The sequence below is a fragment of the Bactrocera dorsalis genome, chromosome 3 (assembly GCF_023373825.1).
Source record: "Bactrocera dorsalis isolate Fly_Bdor chromosome 3, ASM2337382v1, whole genome shotgun sequence".
In the NCBI taxonomy this organism is placed as follows: Eukaryota; Metazoa; Arthropoda; class Insecta; order Diptera; family Tephritidae; genus Bactrocera; species Bactrocera dorsalis.
In genome coordinates this window covers 50,975,779-50,990,870 of record NC_064305.1, presented here as the reverse complement: position 1 = coordinate 50,990,870, position 15,092 = coordinate 50,975,779, and the positions used below count along the sequence as shown (strand labels likewise).

General features: G+C 35.9%; 1 protein-coding gene across 5 annotated transcripts in view; it reads right to left on the bottom strand.

Moving 5' to 3' along the window:
* LOC105231168 (GTP-binding protein 1) overlaps positions 1-15,092 on the bottom strand; it is a 261,542-nt gene that overhangs the window by 3,252 nt on the left and 243,198 nt on the right. The window contains exons 1-2 of one of the 5 annotated variants that reach the window (XM_011212317.4): positions 2,722-2,867; positions 16-349 (exon numbers count right to left, since the gene is read on the bottom strand). In XM_011212317.4, coding sequence (XP_011210619.1) covers positions 16-235 — 220 coding nt within the window. In that variant the 5' untranslated portion in view covers positions 236-349; positions 2,722-2,867. Of the gene's footprint in view, positions 1-15; positions 350-478; positions 660-805; positions 844-2,459; positions 2,868-15,092 lie in introns of those variants that run through there. The other 4 variants (XM_029553127.2, XM_049452878.1, XM_011212327.4 and 1 more) reach the window with 4 other exon arrangements.

The window sequence follows — 15,092 nt, the reverse complement described above, 5'->3', positions numbered from 1 at the left end:
AATATTCAATTTTACCTTCCCCTATACCGATTTCATATATTGTTTCACCACGACAGTCTTCTGTGCGCTCTTCTAGCCTCTTTTTTAGCAGTTCGAACTGTACTTCTGTTGGACTTACCAAGACTTTCTTTCCACAAATACTAGAATAATCAACTTTAGGACTATGCAGACGCTGGAACTCATTAATAACAGCACTGCTGTCATCTTCTTGTGTTAGAGGACTGCTTCCACTCATAGTTGCCTAAATTATTTCGAAGTTATATTCGACTTTTATTTTTTCCTAGAAAAACTGTAGACATTGAACTCATCCAACTGCATTGCCTTGTTACAAACTTTTTATAAGGTTTATCTGTTATTAAAAATATAAATGACCGGAAATAATATGAATATGCTATGTAAATATTTGTTCCAAGTAATATATATATAAGTTTTAAATTTTTGAAATATACAATATCCCTATATGACTGCAAAATCTCACCCAAAATCGAAATTCAACAACAAATTGCTATCAACTGACGTAAAGGTAGTACTCATTGTGCGGTTGATTGCAAACTGAAAAGGCCGGCATTCTAGTGCATCGTTTATATATCATTGTATGCTGAATAATGATGCAACAAAGTTCAAGTTGCAGAAATACGCTTATTAAGGTAAACACACATACATATGTAAATACTTATGATGAAATATATAGTATGTGAATTTACAACGGAGCGTGATGAAATAATATGCCATAAAGAAAAAATATGAACAACCATTTAAAGTAGAACTAAGCATGCCGTGGTAACCTAAAACTGTGAACTCTTACCATACGTTTGGAGCTATCCCACGTGACGGCCTGTTACTTAGGTGTTTTTCCTAAGACCAGTAAACAGATGGTGCTTTAAGTTTCTTATTATTTATTAACACATATATTTCTATAGTCTAATATAATTTTGAAACTAAAAATGTTGAGTAGAACATGTTCTGAAGAAATGGGCTCGTGTTTCCTCGACGATTCCAGCCGACGATGGCTTATTTGAAACAAAAAATGAAAGGCTTTTTAATCTATAAGCCTGAATATTAACTAATGAATATGCCCAAAATTAGGCTTTTGGTAGTCATTTAAAAATAATTGCGAATTTTGAGTCAAAATTTTTGATTCATAAACAAATGTTTATAAAATAAGTGGTTAAAACCCAGTTATTATAATTAAAACAATTAATTTTTATTTTTATTTTATCTTTTCTGGAGGGAATTTTTTTCGATAGATTGAGACATAATTATAAAGGTTATTTTACCGTTAGCCTCCAAATTCGAAACATGTGTCTACGAAGTTCCAAAAAAAACCCAAAATAAAACGTTTTTTAACTTTTTACAACTTTTCCAATACATACATTCATCAAATATTGGTGAAAAAACTGACACTTTTATGACTTCAGGCACTCCAAAGAGCGTCACATGAAAGCAAGGGTTACACTTTTTGATCTTACTTATAAATTGCTTGACTCATTTGTAACACTTCAGTATTTTTAAAGGTTCTTCTGGTTAACCAAGGCATGGAAGTGAAACTTTACCATCTATTGAGACTATAATAATTAAAAAATTAATAAAATATTCAATTGACGAATCACATTGTAATTCAGTATCGTTAAAGAGATACCAATCCTATCTAGCCGGCATATTTGCAATAATAATGCGTCTCTCCAATGTCCTTACGTTTCTATCCCACTAATATCCTGAACGAATTTGATTTATGCTTCCGTGGCATGTTTTGAAAAATGTATATGTTTTTTTATTTTCATTTTTCAAAATTTTTTACAAATAATATAATCAGCCAAAAGTGATTTTGTTCAATCCGTTAAAAATATATACAAGGTTTTCTTTTTTTTTTATATCAAATATCCTACGTCTTTTCTAATATCTTTATGTATGCATATGATACAATGAATCATATATACACACATTTATAATAAAAATAATTAATAGTAATTTTATATTATACAGTATGAACATATTTAGAGTATGTCGTATATATAGTATGGTATGTTGGCTATACTCCTTCACTTCTATTCACTTACGAAAAGTGTAGGTATGAAAAATTTGTTGCACAGTTATAAAACATTTTACAAAGAGTTTTAAAGAATACTGCCGAAATATAATTAGGTCAAATACAAGCACGGCCTAATGGTAATTAGTACGACAGGCATGATTTAACGGAACTTCCGCCTAAAAGCTGAAATCAAATGAGAAAATTGAGCTATGTCGTTGTATCGGTTCCAAAACAAAAGTTCTTTTTCAATTTAACAATTTTGGCATATTAACTAACTAACTAACATAACTTCTTAAAATCAAAAATTGAATTTTTTTGTTTTAAATAAAATACAACAAGGATAAAACACTCCTTTTTGGAATCTAATTGATAGTTGTTTTGTTAGTTAGCAAATTCAAAAATGCTTAGTGCACAACTTTTTTATACTCACATTATTTATATTTTTTTAATTAATTTTATAACATTTAGCTGAATTATCAAGAGATAACGAAAGAAAACTATAACAATAATATCTCCTGCAATGTAGTAAGTGCATTGTTTTTGCAATCATATTTGTATTTTTATCGACTTGACGGATTTTCGTCTAACGATTTAGCATTTTGAAGTATTATTACCGTTTATATTTTATATTTTTACAAGCAAACAAGATAGAACTATAATAATTAATTGTTATAAGTATGAAATTTACTCACTTTGATGGCAATTTCGTATTCTTCCTATAAACAATTTCTCAATTATATTCAATCCAATTGATGCACTTGAAAAAGAAAACAAAAAATTTGACATAACACGTAGTGTTACCAGATCATATATTAATTATGTTTGCATTAAAAAGAAAATAGCTGTGTTTTCGAATTGCGGCTGTTTTCCAATCGCTAAAATAATTTAAATTTTAACATATTAGGGGTATTCTCTTGCTCTTGCAAGAATGCAGATTGCAAAAATACTACACCGAAATATACAAGGGGACGAGAGCACCCATTGCAGAATCTAGTGATATATGAGCGACCGATTCAGTCAATTTATTGTAAATGACTATTGTGCATGGCTATTGTGAATTGGCGCACCTTCTGCATACATTTTTAACAAAAAAAACTGTAACAAATCTTTGTAATTTGAATAAAAATTATAAAATCTATTTAAAACTTACCTTCCTCAACAATTTAACGTCAAAATATGACTTTATGTAAAATGGCAACTACAACAGGCTTGCAAAAAATTGGTCACGCAAAAATAAAGTGACATTGCACGCAAATATACATGGGTTTTGGTCTGACATATTTTACAGCCCTTGCAAATATTTTTCTGCGTGTGTTTGTTGTTGTGCCGTTGTAAATCTGCAATTCTTGCACCGTGCACCAGGTTTTGCAAGAGCAAGAGAATACCCCTATTAATTTGAACATTACTCAATATCCTTAATACTATGTTCAGACCGACACTTAATCACACGATTTCGGCTGTTGAATGGATTATCCCACTAATCTTAAAAATTTATCAAGATTTCGCCATACAAAAATGACAGTTCAAAATCACTTCATTGAAATGATTTGAAACTGATCCACGCTAAATCTGTCCGTGCGACTCTGATTTTGCGCAATCTACTAGTCAGCACTGGAAAACTATTACATTATCACAGCTGATTTCGACACTACAAAGGGAAAAAAATGTAAACAAACAAATTTTTTTAAAACAATGAATCTAATTTCACCTGAAAATCGACCAAGCAAATGAAAAAATGCATCCATTATTTCTATTATATGGAAAATATTAAAAAAAGACGGCTTTTATTTCAAAATACTATATGACAATCTTTTCTTTTGATAAATATTAAGCGATGTGAATTCTTGAATGACAATAACAGCTGTTTTTTGATCTTTCTAACGGCAGTGAGAACACTGTTGGATTATGAAATGCTTAAATGTAATCTAATCTTTGAAATTTTCGGTCTGAACATAGTATAAATAAGCTCCAATCCGAACCTAATAGGGGTATTCTCTTCCTCCATCCTCCATATTGATATCATATTTATTATTTTATTAACTTAATTATAGTTCATAAGCTCATTCAATTTCATAATTTCACCGAAATTCACAGTCAGTGGCCTCAACTTTAATAGCGGGTTTTTCAATAAAAGCGCTACAAATTTTTTTTAAATGAAACAAAAACGAATCTCGTAAAAATTACGGTTTTGTGCGGTTTATGGGCCGGTGGCGTCATTGGACCATACTTCTTCCGTGATGATTGAAAACCAAGTTTGTGAACATGTTATCTCACGAAATGGCCCAGTCAATTGACCGCATCGGTCGTGCGATTTTACGCCGTTAGACTATTCCTGTGGAACCCCATCAAGTCTATGGTCTATTCCAACAAGTCAGCGACGATTGATGAACTTTGTACGAATATCGAACGTGAAGTTGCAGCAGGATCGGAGATTTATGTTTGAAAACCGTCGAAAATTGGGTTCAGCGTTTGAACTTCTGTTATCGTGCCTGTCGTGACTATGCAGTAGAATGTAAGTACTTTCAGAGAAATAAAGAATTTCATTTATATTCCAAACTGTTTTTGTTTTATGTAAAACTTTATGGTTTTTGCGCGTTGGCTACGGGAAATATCGCATTCGATGGAACGATGAGCTGTGTGAGATATACGACGACATTAACATAGTTCAGCGAATTAACAGACAGCGGCTACGCTGTCGAGGTCATGTCGTCCGATTGGACGAAAAAACTCCAGATCTGAAAGTATTCGACGCAGAACCCATCGGGGGAAGAAAAGGAAAGACCAGTTGGTGTAGGAACTGACTTCGCTTGAAATCTCCAAGTGGCACCACCTTGCGAAAAGAAGAAATGACTGGCCTACAGTTGTTAACTTGGCTATATCAGCGTAAGCGGTTTTTAAGCTAGTAAAGAAGAAGAATGTTTTTTCGATTGCCCTCATGAAATAAAAGATATACATTTGTATTGGGCGGTTCACTAAGTATTTATTTTTGCCGACAACAACTGATCTTATTGAATTTTTCCGCAGCCAAAATTAACCGCTTTACCGTTATATATTTGAACAGCTGTATAGTAAGGCTTGTTTGTAAAACTAATTTCTTAACTTTTTTGGAACAGCTTTTGTTTGGTGCCCTATCGAAGGTGGAAAATCGAAAACAGCATTTTCGGCATATTTTACTGTGACAAGATATGGTCGGATGAAAGCATGTCTGACGATTTGAACCTAAGTGTGCTGTGCCCAATCCCTAAAAAGGTGACCCCACAATTTCGTCAATTACCGTGGGATAAGCCTCCTTAATATCCTGTGTAAGGACTGAAGCCCATCGTCAACAAAGTGATTGACGTTTACTAATCAAGCTTTGGACGTGGAAAATCTACCATCGACCAGATTTTACCTTGCGCCAAATCTTGGAAAACACCCGCCATCTTTTCGTCGATTCCAAAGCCGCATAAGACTGCATGGAAAGGAACTGCCTTTATGCTGTTATGTCTGAACTTTGTATCCCCGCAAAGTTAATGTGGGTGTGTAAGCTGACGTTGAGCAATACCAAAATCTCCGTCAGGATTGGGAAGGACCTCTTCGAGCCGTTCGATACCAATCGTGGTTTCAGAAAAGGATAATCCACATCGGGTGACTTCTTCAATCTATTACTAATACGAGCTATTCAAATAGAGAAAGTACAATATTCTATGAGGGTGTACAGCTGTTGGCATACGCCGATGATATTGATATCATCTTTTTTAAACTGTATTAGGAAGCGAAGCGTTTAGGTTTGGTTGTGAACGAGAACAAGGCGAAATGCTTCCTGACACTAAAAAAATAGTAATAGCCATCGCGACTTGGCTCACGCGTTACTGTTAATTTCGTCTATCTTGGAACCAGTATCAACACCAACAAAAATATCAACTTTGCAATCCATCACAGAATCACTCTTGCCAACAGGCAAGCAATTGAAAAGTAAAATCCTGTCTAGACGAACGAAGTCTCTCATCATTCCCGTCCTGTTATATAGTACGGAGGCACGGACAATGACATCATCTCATGAGTCGGCCTTAGCAGTTTAAAGACTTCTAAATGTGCACATTAATGATTTCTTCGGAGATTGTATCGTTGACTAAAACCGTGCTAAATTTTGTGAACATATCTTGTCTAATAAAACAGTTCTCCTTACGATAACTTAATTTTGATCTGTCCCTGGTTCCCGTTAAAGTGTTATTTTGTTTGGCATGCTTCGTTTACTAAATGCTTCCATTATTGGCGTTGCACAACAAAACTTTTACTTGAGCTGATGGTGGGTGATGAAGCCTCAAAGCTGTCCTATACAACGAAGAATGATATGCAATTGGGAGGATATGTGCAACGTACACTGAGCGAAACAATCATCAATTGTCTTCAACAAACGAATTGAACTAATATATAGTATTATTTTTTCCTTTACTGCTGTTCCCCGGTGGCCGTGTGATAAAGGCGGGCGGTGAGTGTTTTCAGGAGCTATTCTTACATTTCCACATTTAATAAACGTTGAAGGAAATGACATCGCTGAGTGTTTAATACGATATGAGTCGATATCGGCGATATTGAACCGGAATTGTACCTTGGAACTTACTCTTGAGTTCGGTCACTGGATTGTTAAATAAAAATCCCTGTTTGTGACTATACTTACATATATATATTTCTTATTCAAATAACTTAACGCTTATTACTCGTTATTTTATTATACAACTTCTTCTCTTTATGTGCTGAACACATTGAGTGCGACAGACTGCAATCGACGTCTGTCAAATATTAAAATACACACGTTCTTATGGCCACAGTTATTTTGACAGCTGCACCACTACACGACTGCAGGCCGACAATTGTCGCTCTCGCTAACTTCAATATATTTTTATATTTGCCAACGACAGTAGAGAGATGAGGTAGAGTGCTGATGCAACTAATATGTTAAATGTAAAATTATTCAAAGCTCTAACAAGCCTGACGTTATTTTACAAATAAAAGTATAAAATAGCTGAATTATACCATTTGTAATAACAATTGATAATTTAAAACAAATAAATTTACCTATTTACTTATTTTTTGCATAAAAATTTCACTTTGAGCAAAACATTAAAATTGCATTGAAGTGCAAGGTATTAGTATGGCCACAACGAAATTGTGTAAATGCTGTGTTGTCTTGTGCACATGCCACTGCCATGTCGTTATATCGCTGCCTTCTTACAAATGTTTATGTAGGAGGATTCACGACACCATTTACAGTTCACTGTCGTGCTGCCATGTCGTGTCGCTCTCTATGTGTTCAACACTTCATAGCCATGACTTCTCAATCCTGACCCTTTATACCAGTGGTTCCCAAACTTATTTTGTCTACCGCCCACTTTGAGAATAAATATTTTTTTAGCGCCTTCCTTTTTTCACCTATTTAAAAACCACTATAACTTCAAATTAATTATTGTGACCTATATATGTATATTAACGGAGAATTCTAAACGAAACTTTTACTATAACCAGCAACTTGAAACCTGAGCGCAGTAGGTAACATACAACGGCGCTTAGGTCTCAAGTTAACTCTTACGGGCTCCACCTGCCAATAAGAATGATTATTGAAACACAACTTTATAGTTTTAAAACAGAGACTATTTTATTAAAAATAAAACTGAAATAATCGATCCATATATAAAAACTACTGTGAAGTATGAATCTGATGCTGTTAATAAGTTTGTTAATATCAGGTTCCAATTTACTCAAGAACAGTCGCAAGTCGCCACGTTCGGTAACAAGCAAACGATTTTTATTTTTAGTAAGCAGTGTTGTCACAGCACTAAATCTACGTTCACACAAATATGACGATGGGAATGCTATCAAGAATCGTTGAACGATTGACCACAATCCAAAATTCTTGGTAACCATTTTTGAACTTGATTTTTATTTCCTCGTTTGTTGTCAATTCTATAAGTTCTTCTTCCAGCTGAAGTGACATTGCTGTGTTGACATTTGAACACAGATCCAATACCCAGTCTGGTATTTCCAAGTTCAAAATGTCCTGGTATCGTTCGGTGAAGTCAATGCGGAGGTTTTCCAAATGTTGGCAGTAGGCAAACAATTCGTCATTACTGCATGATACTGATAAATTCGGAAAATTGTGAAACTCACGTCTGCCCAGATTCTTTTTGTGTAGAAGCAGTTTGGCTGCGAAAGCAGCAACGACGTTTTTTGTTTTAATTAAATTTAGTTTATCGCCTTGCAGTTGGAGATTCATGTCGTTGCACAATTTATACAGGTCTGTCATGTGTTGAAATGCAACCCTTTAGCAACTTACATTTTTGAGTAACCCTGATTTTTAGTATTGTAAGAAACCCTAAAACCAGAACATTCTTTCACTAGCATTTTAACTTTTGAATAAACGACATCTTCTTGTCTTGTTGAATTGAACATTTTCAAAGCGTTTTTCTTGGATCCGTGCAGTGCAAAAGTAAGATATCTAACAGGTTATGGGCCCAGGTGCAAATTCCTGGGAACCTAGTAAATCGCGTTTAGTAATTAATAAAATATGAGTTCGTCGCTTTTCAACATAGAAAAATTGGATGAGTCCAATTATGACTCATGGAACTTGCAGCTACAAAGTGTGCTTGTCCATCAAGAGTTGTGGCCTGTTACGTGCGGAGAATTGCCCGCTCCAAAAGAAGATGCCGATGCAAAAGCTGTGTTGCTGTGGAAGGCAAAAGATGATAAGGCAAAAGCGACAATAATCCTCAGCATTACGCCTATGCAGATAAGCCACATTAAAAACTGCAAATCGGCGAATGAGGCGTGGAAATGTCTACAAGAAGTGCATAGACCAAAAGGGCCTGTGAGAAAGGTAACTTTGTTCAAACAGTTACTTGGAATTCGAATGAATGACGGTGAGTGTGTCCAGCAATACGTTTGCAAGTTCACGGCAGTCGCAGAGAAGCTTGCTGAAATTGGAGTGTGTCTCCAGGATGATTTATTCGTTATTATGCTTCTTGCGAGTCTGCCGAAATCATTTGAGAGTTTGGTGGTTGCTTTGGAGTCTCGCGATGAGCTACCAAATCTCACTGCGGTTAAAATTAAGTTAATAGAAGAAGGCGAGCGACGTAAAACATGCCAGTCTGAGCATACCGAGGGTAGCGTGCAAGCTTTCGTGGCACACGCAAACACAAACGCAAGAAAAAAATATTCTGAACATGCAAAATCGAACGACAGCGCAAGTACCGCAAGCAAACGCAATGACAATAGCAAAAAATCAAATTTAAAATGTTACAGTTGTGGCAAAAAAGGTCATTTCGCCGCACAATGTAAAGAAAAAGATCGAGAAAAATCTTCGCATCAAAATGTAACAAGAAACGGACTGTTTGCTGCTGTTAGTAGCAGAATTTTACACAACGATGTTTGGTGCGTTGACAGCGGCGCTTCTTCACACTTATGTTGTAACCGCAACATGTTTGATGAGTTCGAGCCGTGTGAAGAATCAATTATGTTAGCGGCGGAACACAAAATATTAGCAAAAGGCAGAGGTGTTGTTCGATTGAGAACAAACGAGTTTGATGTGACTCTCGTAGATGTTTTGTTCGTGCCGGGTCTACAGTGCAACTTTGTGTCAGTTGCCAGAGCAGTTAACAGTGGCTACATTGTCCAATTCAAGGGAAACACGGCGAAGATCTTCAACAAGCACGGAGGAATAATATTATGTGCACAAAAGGTCAGAGATTTATATTTAATTGAAATAAATAAAAATAAATTGTTCTTTGCGAGGAAAATTGCTGACGACGTGATGAAGTGGCATAATAGATTTGGCCATCTGAATTTCGCAAGTTTACGGCAGCTTAGTAATAAGCAGATGGTGTTTGGACTTCCGATTAACATACCGACTGATATCAACTGCGCTTTGTGCATGTCGAGTAAATGCACTCAGCGGCCATACAGTAGCTCACAAAATTATGCAGCCGATGTATTGGGGGTGGTGCATACTGATGTTTGCGGTCCGGTGAGTGTTGCATCGATCGGTGGAGCCCGATACTTCTTAACCTTCATGGATGATAAAACGCGCTATATATTCGTGTATTTTTTACGGCACAAAAGCGAGGTGTTCGAAAAATTCAAGGAATTTAAAGCAATGGCAGAGCGTCAAACTGGGGAGAAGTTAAAGATATTAAGAAGCGACAATGGGACAGAGTTTGTTAACAATATTTTTGATGAATATTTAAAAGCGAATGGCATTTTACGGCAACTTACAGTCCCGTATACGCCACAGCAAAATGGTGCTGCTGAGAGGTTAAATCGCACTCTACTTGAAATGGCAAGGTGTATGTTGCTGGGTGCAGGTCTCGAACAGTCGTTATGGGGTGAAGCGGTATCTACGTCCGCGTATTTGAGGAATCGTTCTCCAACCAAAGCGTTAGATAGTGTAACGCCTTATGAAGCATGGCATGGGCATAAGCCAACGGTGGCGCATTTAAGAGCGTTTGGATCATTTGCAGTGGCACTTGATAAACGGCAGCGAGACAAATTCAAGCCAAAGGGTAAAGAATATGTTATGGTAGGATATTCTGACACCTCAAAGGCGTATAGATTGTACGATAAAGAAGCAAAGCGTTTAATTATTAGTAGGGATGTATACTTCATCGAACAAACGCAACACAAGCAACAGCATGAGGCAATTTTAGACGTATTGAATCCGATACACGTTTCCGATGATGAGCAGATGGCTCAGGTACCTGTCATTCAAGTTGATGAGGCAAACGATAACGCGAACGAAGATGAAGTTGTAGATGATGGTGGCATGCAGCCAGAGAAAAGTGATGACGATTTCGAGTCTGCTGAAGATGAACCAACTCCGCTTAAACGTGGGCCAGGTAGACCTAGATTAATTCGTACTGGTGGATGCGGTAGGCCGAAAAAACAGCATAATTACTTAAGCTTGTTGACGTATGACAATATTAAAGTACCTGATACAGTAGGTGAGGCGTTATCAAGTGAACTTTCTGGCGATTGGTACAATGCAATGAAAGTTGAATACGAATCGTTATTGAAGAACAAGACTTGGGAACTTGTGAAGTTACCAAGAGGGCAAAAACCAGTGCGTAATAAATGGGTGTTCGCGATCAAAAGAAATAAGGATGGAAATGTAGAACGGTTTAAAGCGAGGTTGGTTGCGAAAGGGTGTTCGCAAATTTACGGTGTAAACTATACCGAGACTTTTTCACCCGTCGTACGTTACAATACCATTCGAATGATTTTTGCGATAGCAGCGGAATACCGTTTGCACTTACATCAAATGGATGTATCCACCGCTTATTTGAATAGCGATTTGTCTGAAGATATTTATATGAATCAACCCGAAATGTTTGTGGATAAGCGTTATCCTGATCATTGCTTAAAGTTAAAGAAAGCTTTATATGGCCTTAAGCAATCCGGTCGCCAATGGAATATGAAATTAGATTCCATATTGAAGCAGATAGGATTCAAACAGTGTGAGTGTGAACCGTGCGTATATGTTATGCACAGGGGCAAGCAGTTGAATATTATAGCCGTTTATGTTGATGACTTACTGATTGCCAGCTCGGATTACAGTCACTTAAAACATATAAAGGATATGATATCAAATAAAGTTGAAGTTGTGGACAAGGGTCAAGTCCAGCACTTTTTAAGCATGGAGGTTGAGAGAGATGGTGAAACTGGAGCTATTGCTATTAGTCAGAAGGGACATATTAAAAGGTTATTGCGCGAGTACCAAATGGAAAATTGTCGACCGATCGCCATTCCTTTAGATCCAGGACACCAAGTTGTGTGTAATGACCAGAATTGTAAAAAAGCAGATCAGGTGCAGTATCAATCACTCATTGGGTCACTTATGTATCTAGCTGTGTGCACGCGACCTGATATCTTGCACTCGGTTTGTAAGCTAGCACAGCGTAACAACGATCCACATGTAGAACACTTATCAGCAGCAAAGCGCATATTAAGGTATTTATGCACCACACAAGATATGCAACTGAGGTATAACAAAACCGGTAAACCAATTGAGTGTTTTGTGGATTCCGACTGGGGTGGCGACACAGGTGATCGGAAATCGTATACTGGGTATGCAGTTATGTTAGCCGGAGGAGTGTTTTCATACGAATGTAAAAAGCAGACGACGGTAGCACTTAGCTGCACAGAAGCCGAATACATGCCGCTAGCATGCGTTGTTAAAGAAGCTATTTACTTGAAGCAGCTATTAACTGAAATGGAACTCGAATGCCCGGATGCGATGATAGTGAACGGAGATAATTTAAGCGCGATGAATTTAGTGAAGAACCCCGTATACCACGCTCGAAGTAAACACATTGATATTAAATATCATTTTATAAGAAATATCTATCGAGGTGGCGAAATCGAACTTAATTACTGCAGCACTAGTAATATGATTGCAGACATATTCACTAAGAACCTAGCCAGACCTAATCATGAAAAATTTTCTAAAATGTTGAACTTGAGTTAAATATATTTACTTGTAATGCTCAAATATGTTCGTTGAGGTGGCGTGTTGAAATGCAACCCTTTAGCAACTTACATTTTTGAGTAACCCTGATTTTTAGTATTGTAAGAAACCCTAAAACCAGAACATTCTTTCACTAGCATTTTAACTTTTGAATAAACGACATCTTCTTGTCTTGTTGAATTGAACATTTAAAGCGTTTTCTTGGATCCGTGCAGTGTAAAAGTAAGATATCTAACATCATGTAAGCTATATCATTCTTTGATGTTATGAGCTTGTCTTGAAATTCTGTATCTTAAGTTTCCAAGAACTCTACGAGTATAACAGAGTCAAATAGGTTGTAGAATCGAGTCAGACAATTGCTTCTTGATAGCCAACGAACTTCAGTATGAAACAAAAAACGATTGAAATCCTCGTCATTCGTAACACAAAGCTGATGAAATAATCTATAATTCAAAGAGCTGTTGCGGATTTTATTGACTGCTTTGATGACATATTGCAGTGATTGAAATAGTTTTTCACTTAAGTTTCTAGCAACTAAATGTTGTCTATGAATAACGCAATGTACACCAAGGACATCTTGCACTCTTGAAGGCTTCATTCGAAAATGTTTTTAGACATACTCGTAGAAGACACAAAGGCGAGGATGGGTTTGTGGGATTTTCATTTTTCCTAGAAATACATTTGTAAAAAAGGATCTTTCTTCTTTTCTTATTTTCCCCAGAAATACATTTGTAAGAAAGGATAAAGATCCTTTTTTTTATTTTCCACATAAAAGATTTAAGGAGTTCAAAAGCTCAAAACGTGCGCTACATCAGCTACCTACCCGACGTCATTTCGCAAGTGATAAAATAAATTTTTCAAGAGCTCATGCGCTACATCAGCTCGAACCTACCTACCCTACACCTTTGCGCAAATGATTATATTATGATAGCAAATGCCCACATACGTTTGACAGTTAGTATTCTATAAATTCCATCCTGTCGAGATGCCCCGTTATGAAACGGAGCGACCGATTGACATGATTTTCATTTTTTTCTATATTCAGTGAAATAGGACAGATATATGAACGACGCGGAGAGAAATATTGAACCGAGTTTGAGCAATCTTTTAATTCATATTAGTTGATGTTCACAAGAACAAAAAAAAAAATTACAAATAACCCCCCAGGCCTCTACACAACGCCCCCATTTTCTTCTCCAGCGCCCACAAGGGGGCGTTATCGCCCACTTTGGGCAACACTGCTTTATACTTTACGTTGTCGCTGACCAATACAACTTTCGGTTTAATTTCTCCAAGATTTTCATAGGCAGCTCGTTGGAAACTTCAAGATTTATAACCTCGGGTACTTTGCCCATCTTCACATTTCCATACTCGAAAACATCGAAAAGCGCAAGTTCGAAAATTAATTATTTCACCCTATAAAGGAACTTAACGAATTACACCACTCTATAAAGGAATTAAACGAACTTTTGTATTCTTTGTCAATAGGCAAGACAATTAGAATAGCAAAAAATAAAAATAAATTGAATTATGGGAAGAAAATTTATATACTACTATCAAATTGAAAGGTGAATTTTTAAATTATACTTCGCGTGTTTTTCGAATCGGTAAATTTTCTTCCTATAAGTTGGTAGTTCGGTTAGTGACATCTATCAATTTCATGTCAAAATATTCATTATTTATATACATATATTATGCATTGCAGCGGGAGAGTATTAATTTGAAGGAAATGAAATGGACAAAATTTAGTAATAATGAAATTTGGATTAAAATATAATTTAATAAAAATATTTACAAAAATAGAAAAATATATGAGATAGAATATGAACTTAGGCAAAATATTTGATGTTGCCATAAGGAATTGTGCTATGCAAACAGCAACATTTGAATATAATAGCTACTAGTTTCAAATGACCAATGTGTTTGTAAATATTCTTGAAATTGCTTTCCCTTTGCAGACATAAATATATTTTCATTTACATACAAATGCATATACATAGATACAATATACCATTTGTAAAAATAGAAACATTCGCGTAAGCTACAAAAAAGTGCAGACGCGTAATCATATCCAATGCCATTCGAGCAACCCTGCAAGACGGGTTAACAAACGTGTAAGCAACTTGTTATTGTTCACTTTTGCATTCGTTAAAATATTTGTTACTTTTGTTCAGAGAAAAACTTAATTGAACATACTATGTATAATAAAAAAAGGAAATTAAATAAGACAATCAGCCCTATCACGCAATCCATCGCAGCAAAGTTACGAATACGAATGTCCGCTACGAATACGAACAATTTGCTATCATTGAATTGATGTGAATTCGAAACTTTTGTTGCCAGACTTAATTTTGAATTTTGACATTTCGAAATCAGCTGTGTAGAAGAAAAAATAAAAATTAGGATTAATAAAAGTGGAAACGTTTATATTCAAATTGATTTTACGAACAAAAAATATGTATTCGCTAACGTTTTCAATTATGTTGTTTGATGAAGAACGTGAGAGAAGTCGGCGTGATATAAAAATTCACCGAAAATCACTGAGGGACAGGAGTAACCCTTTCGATG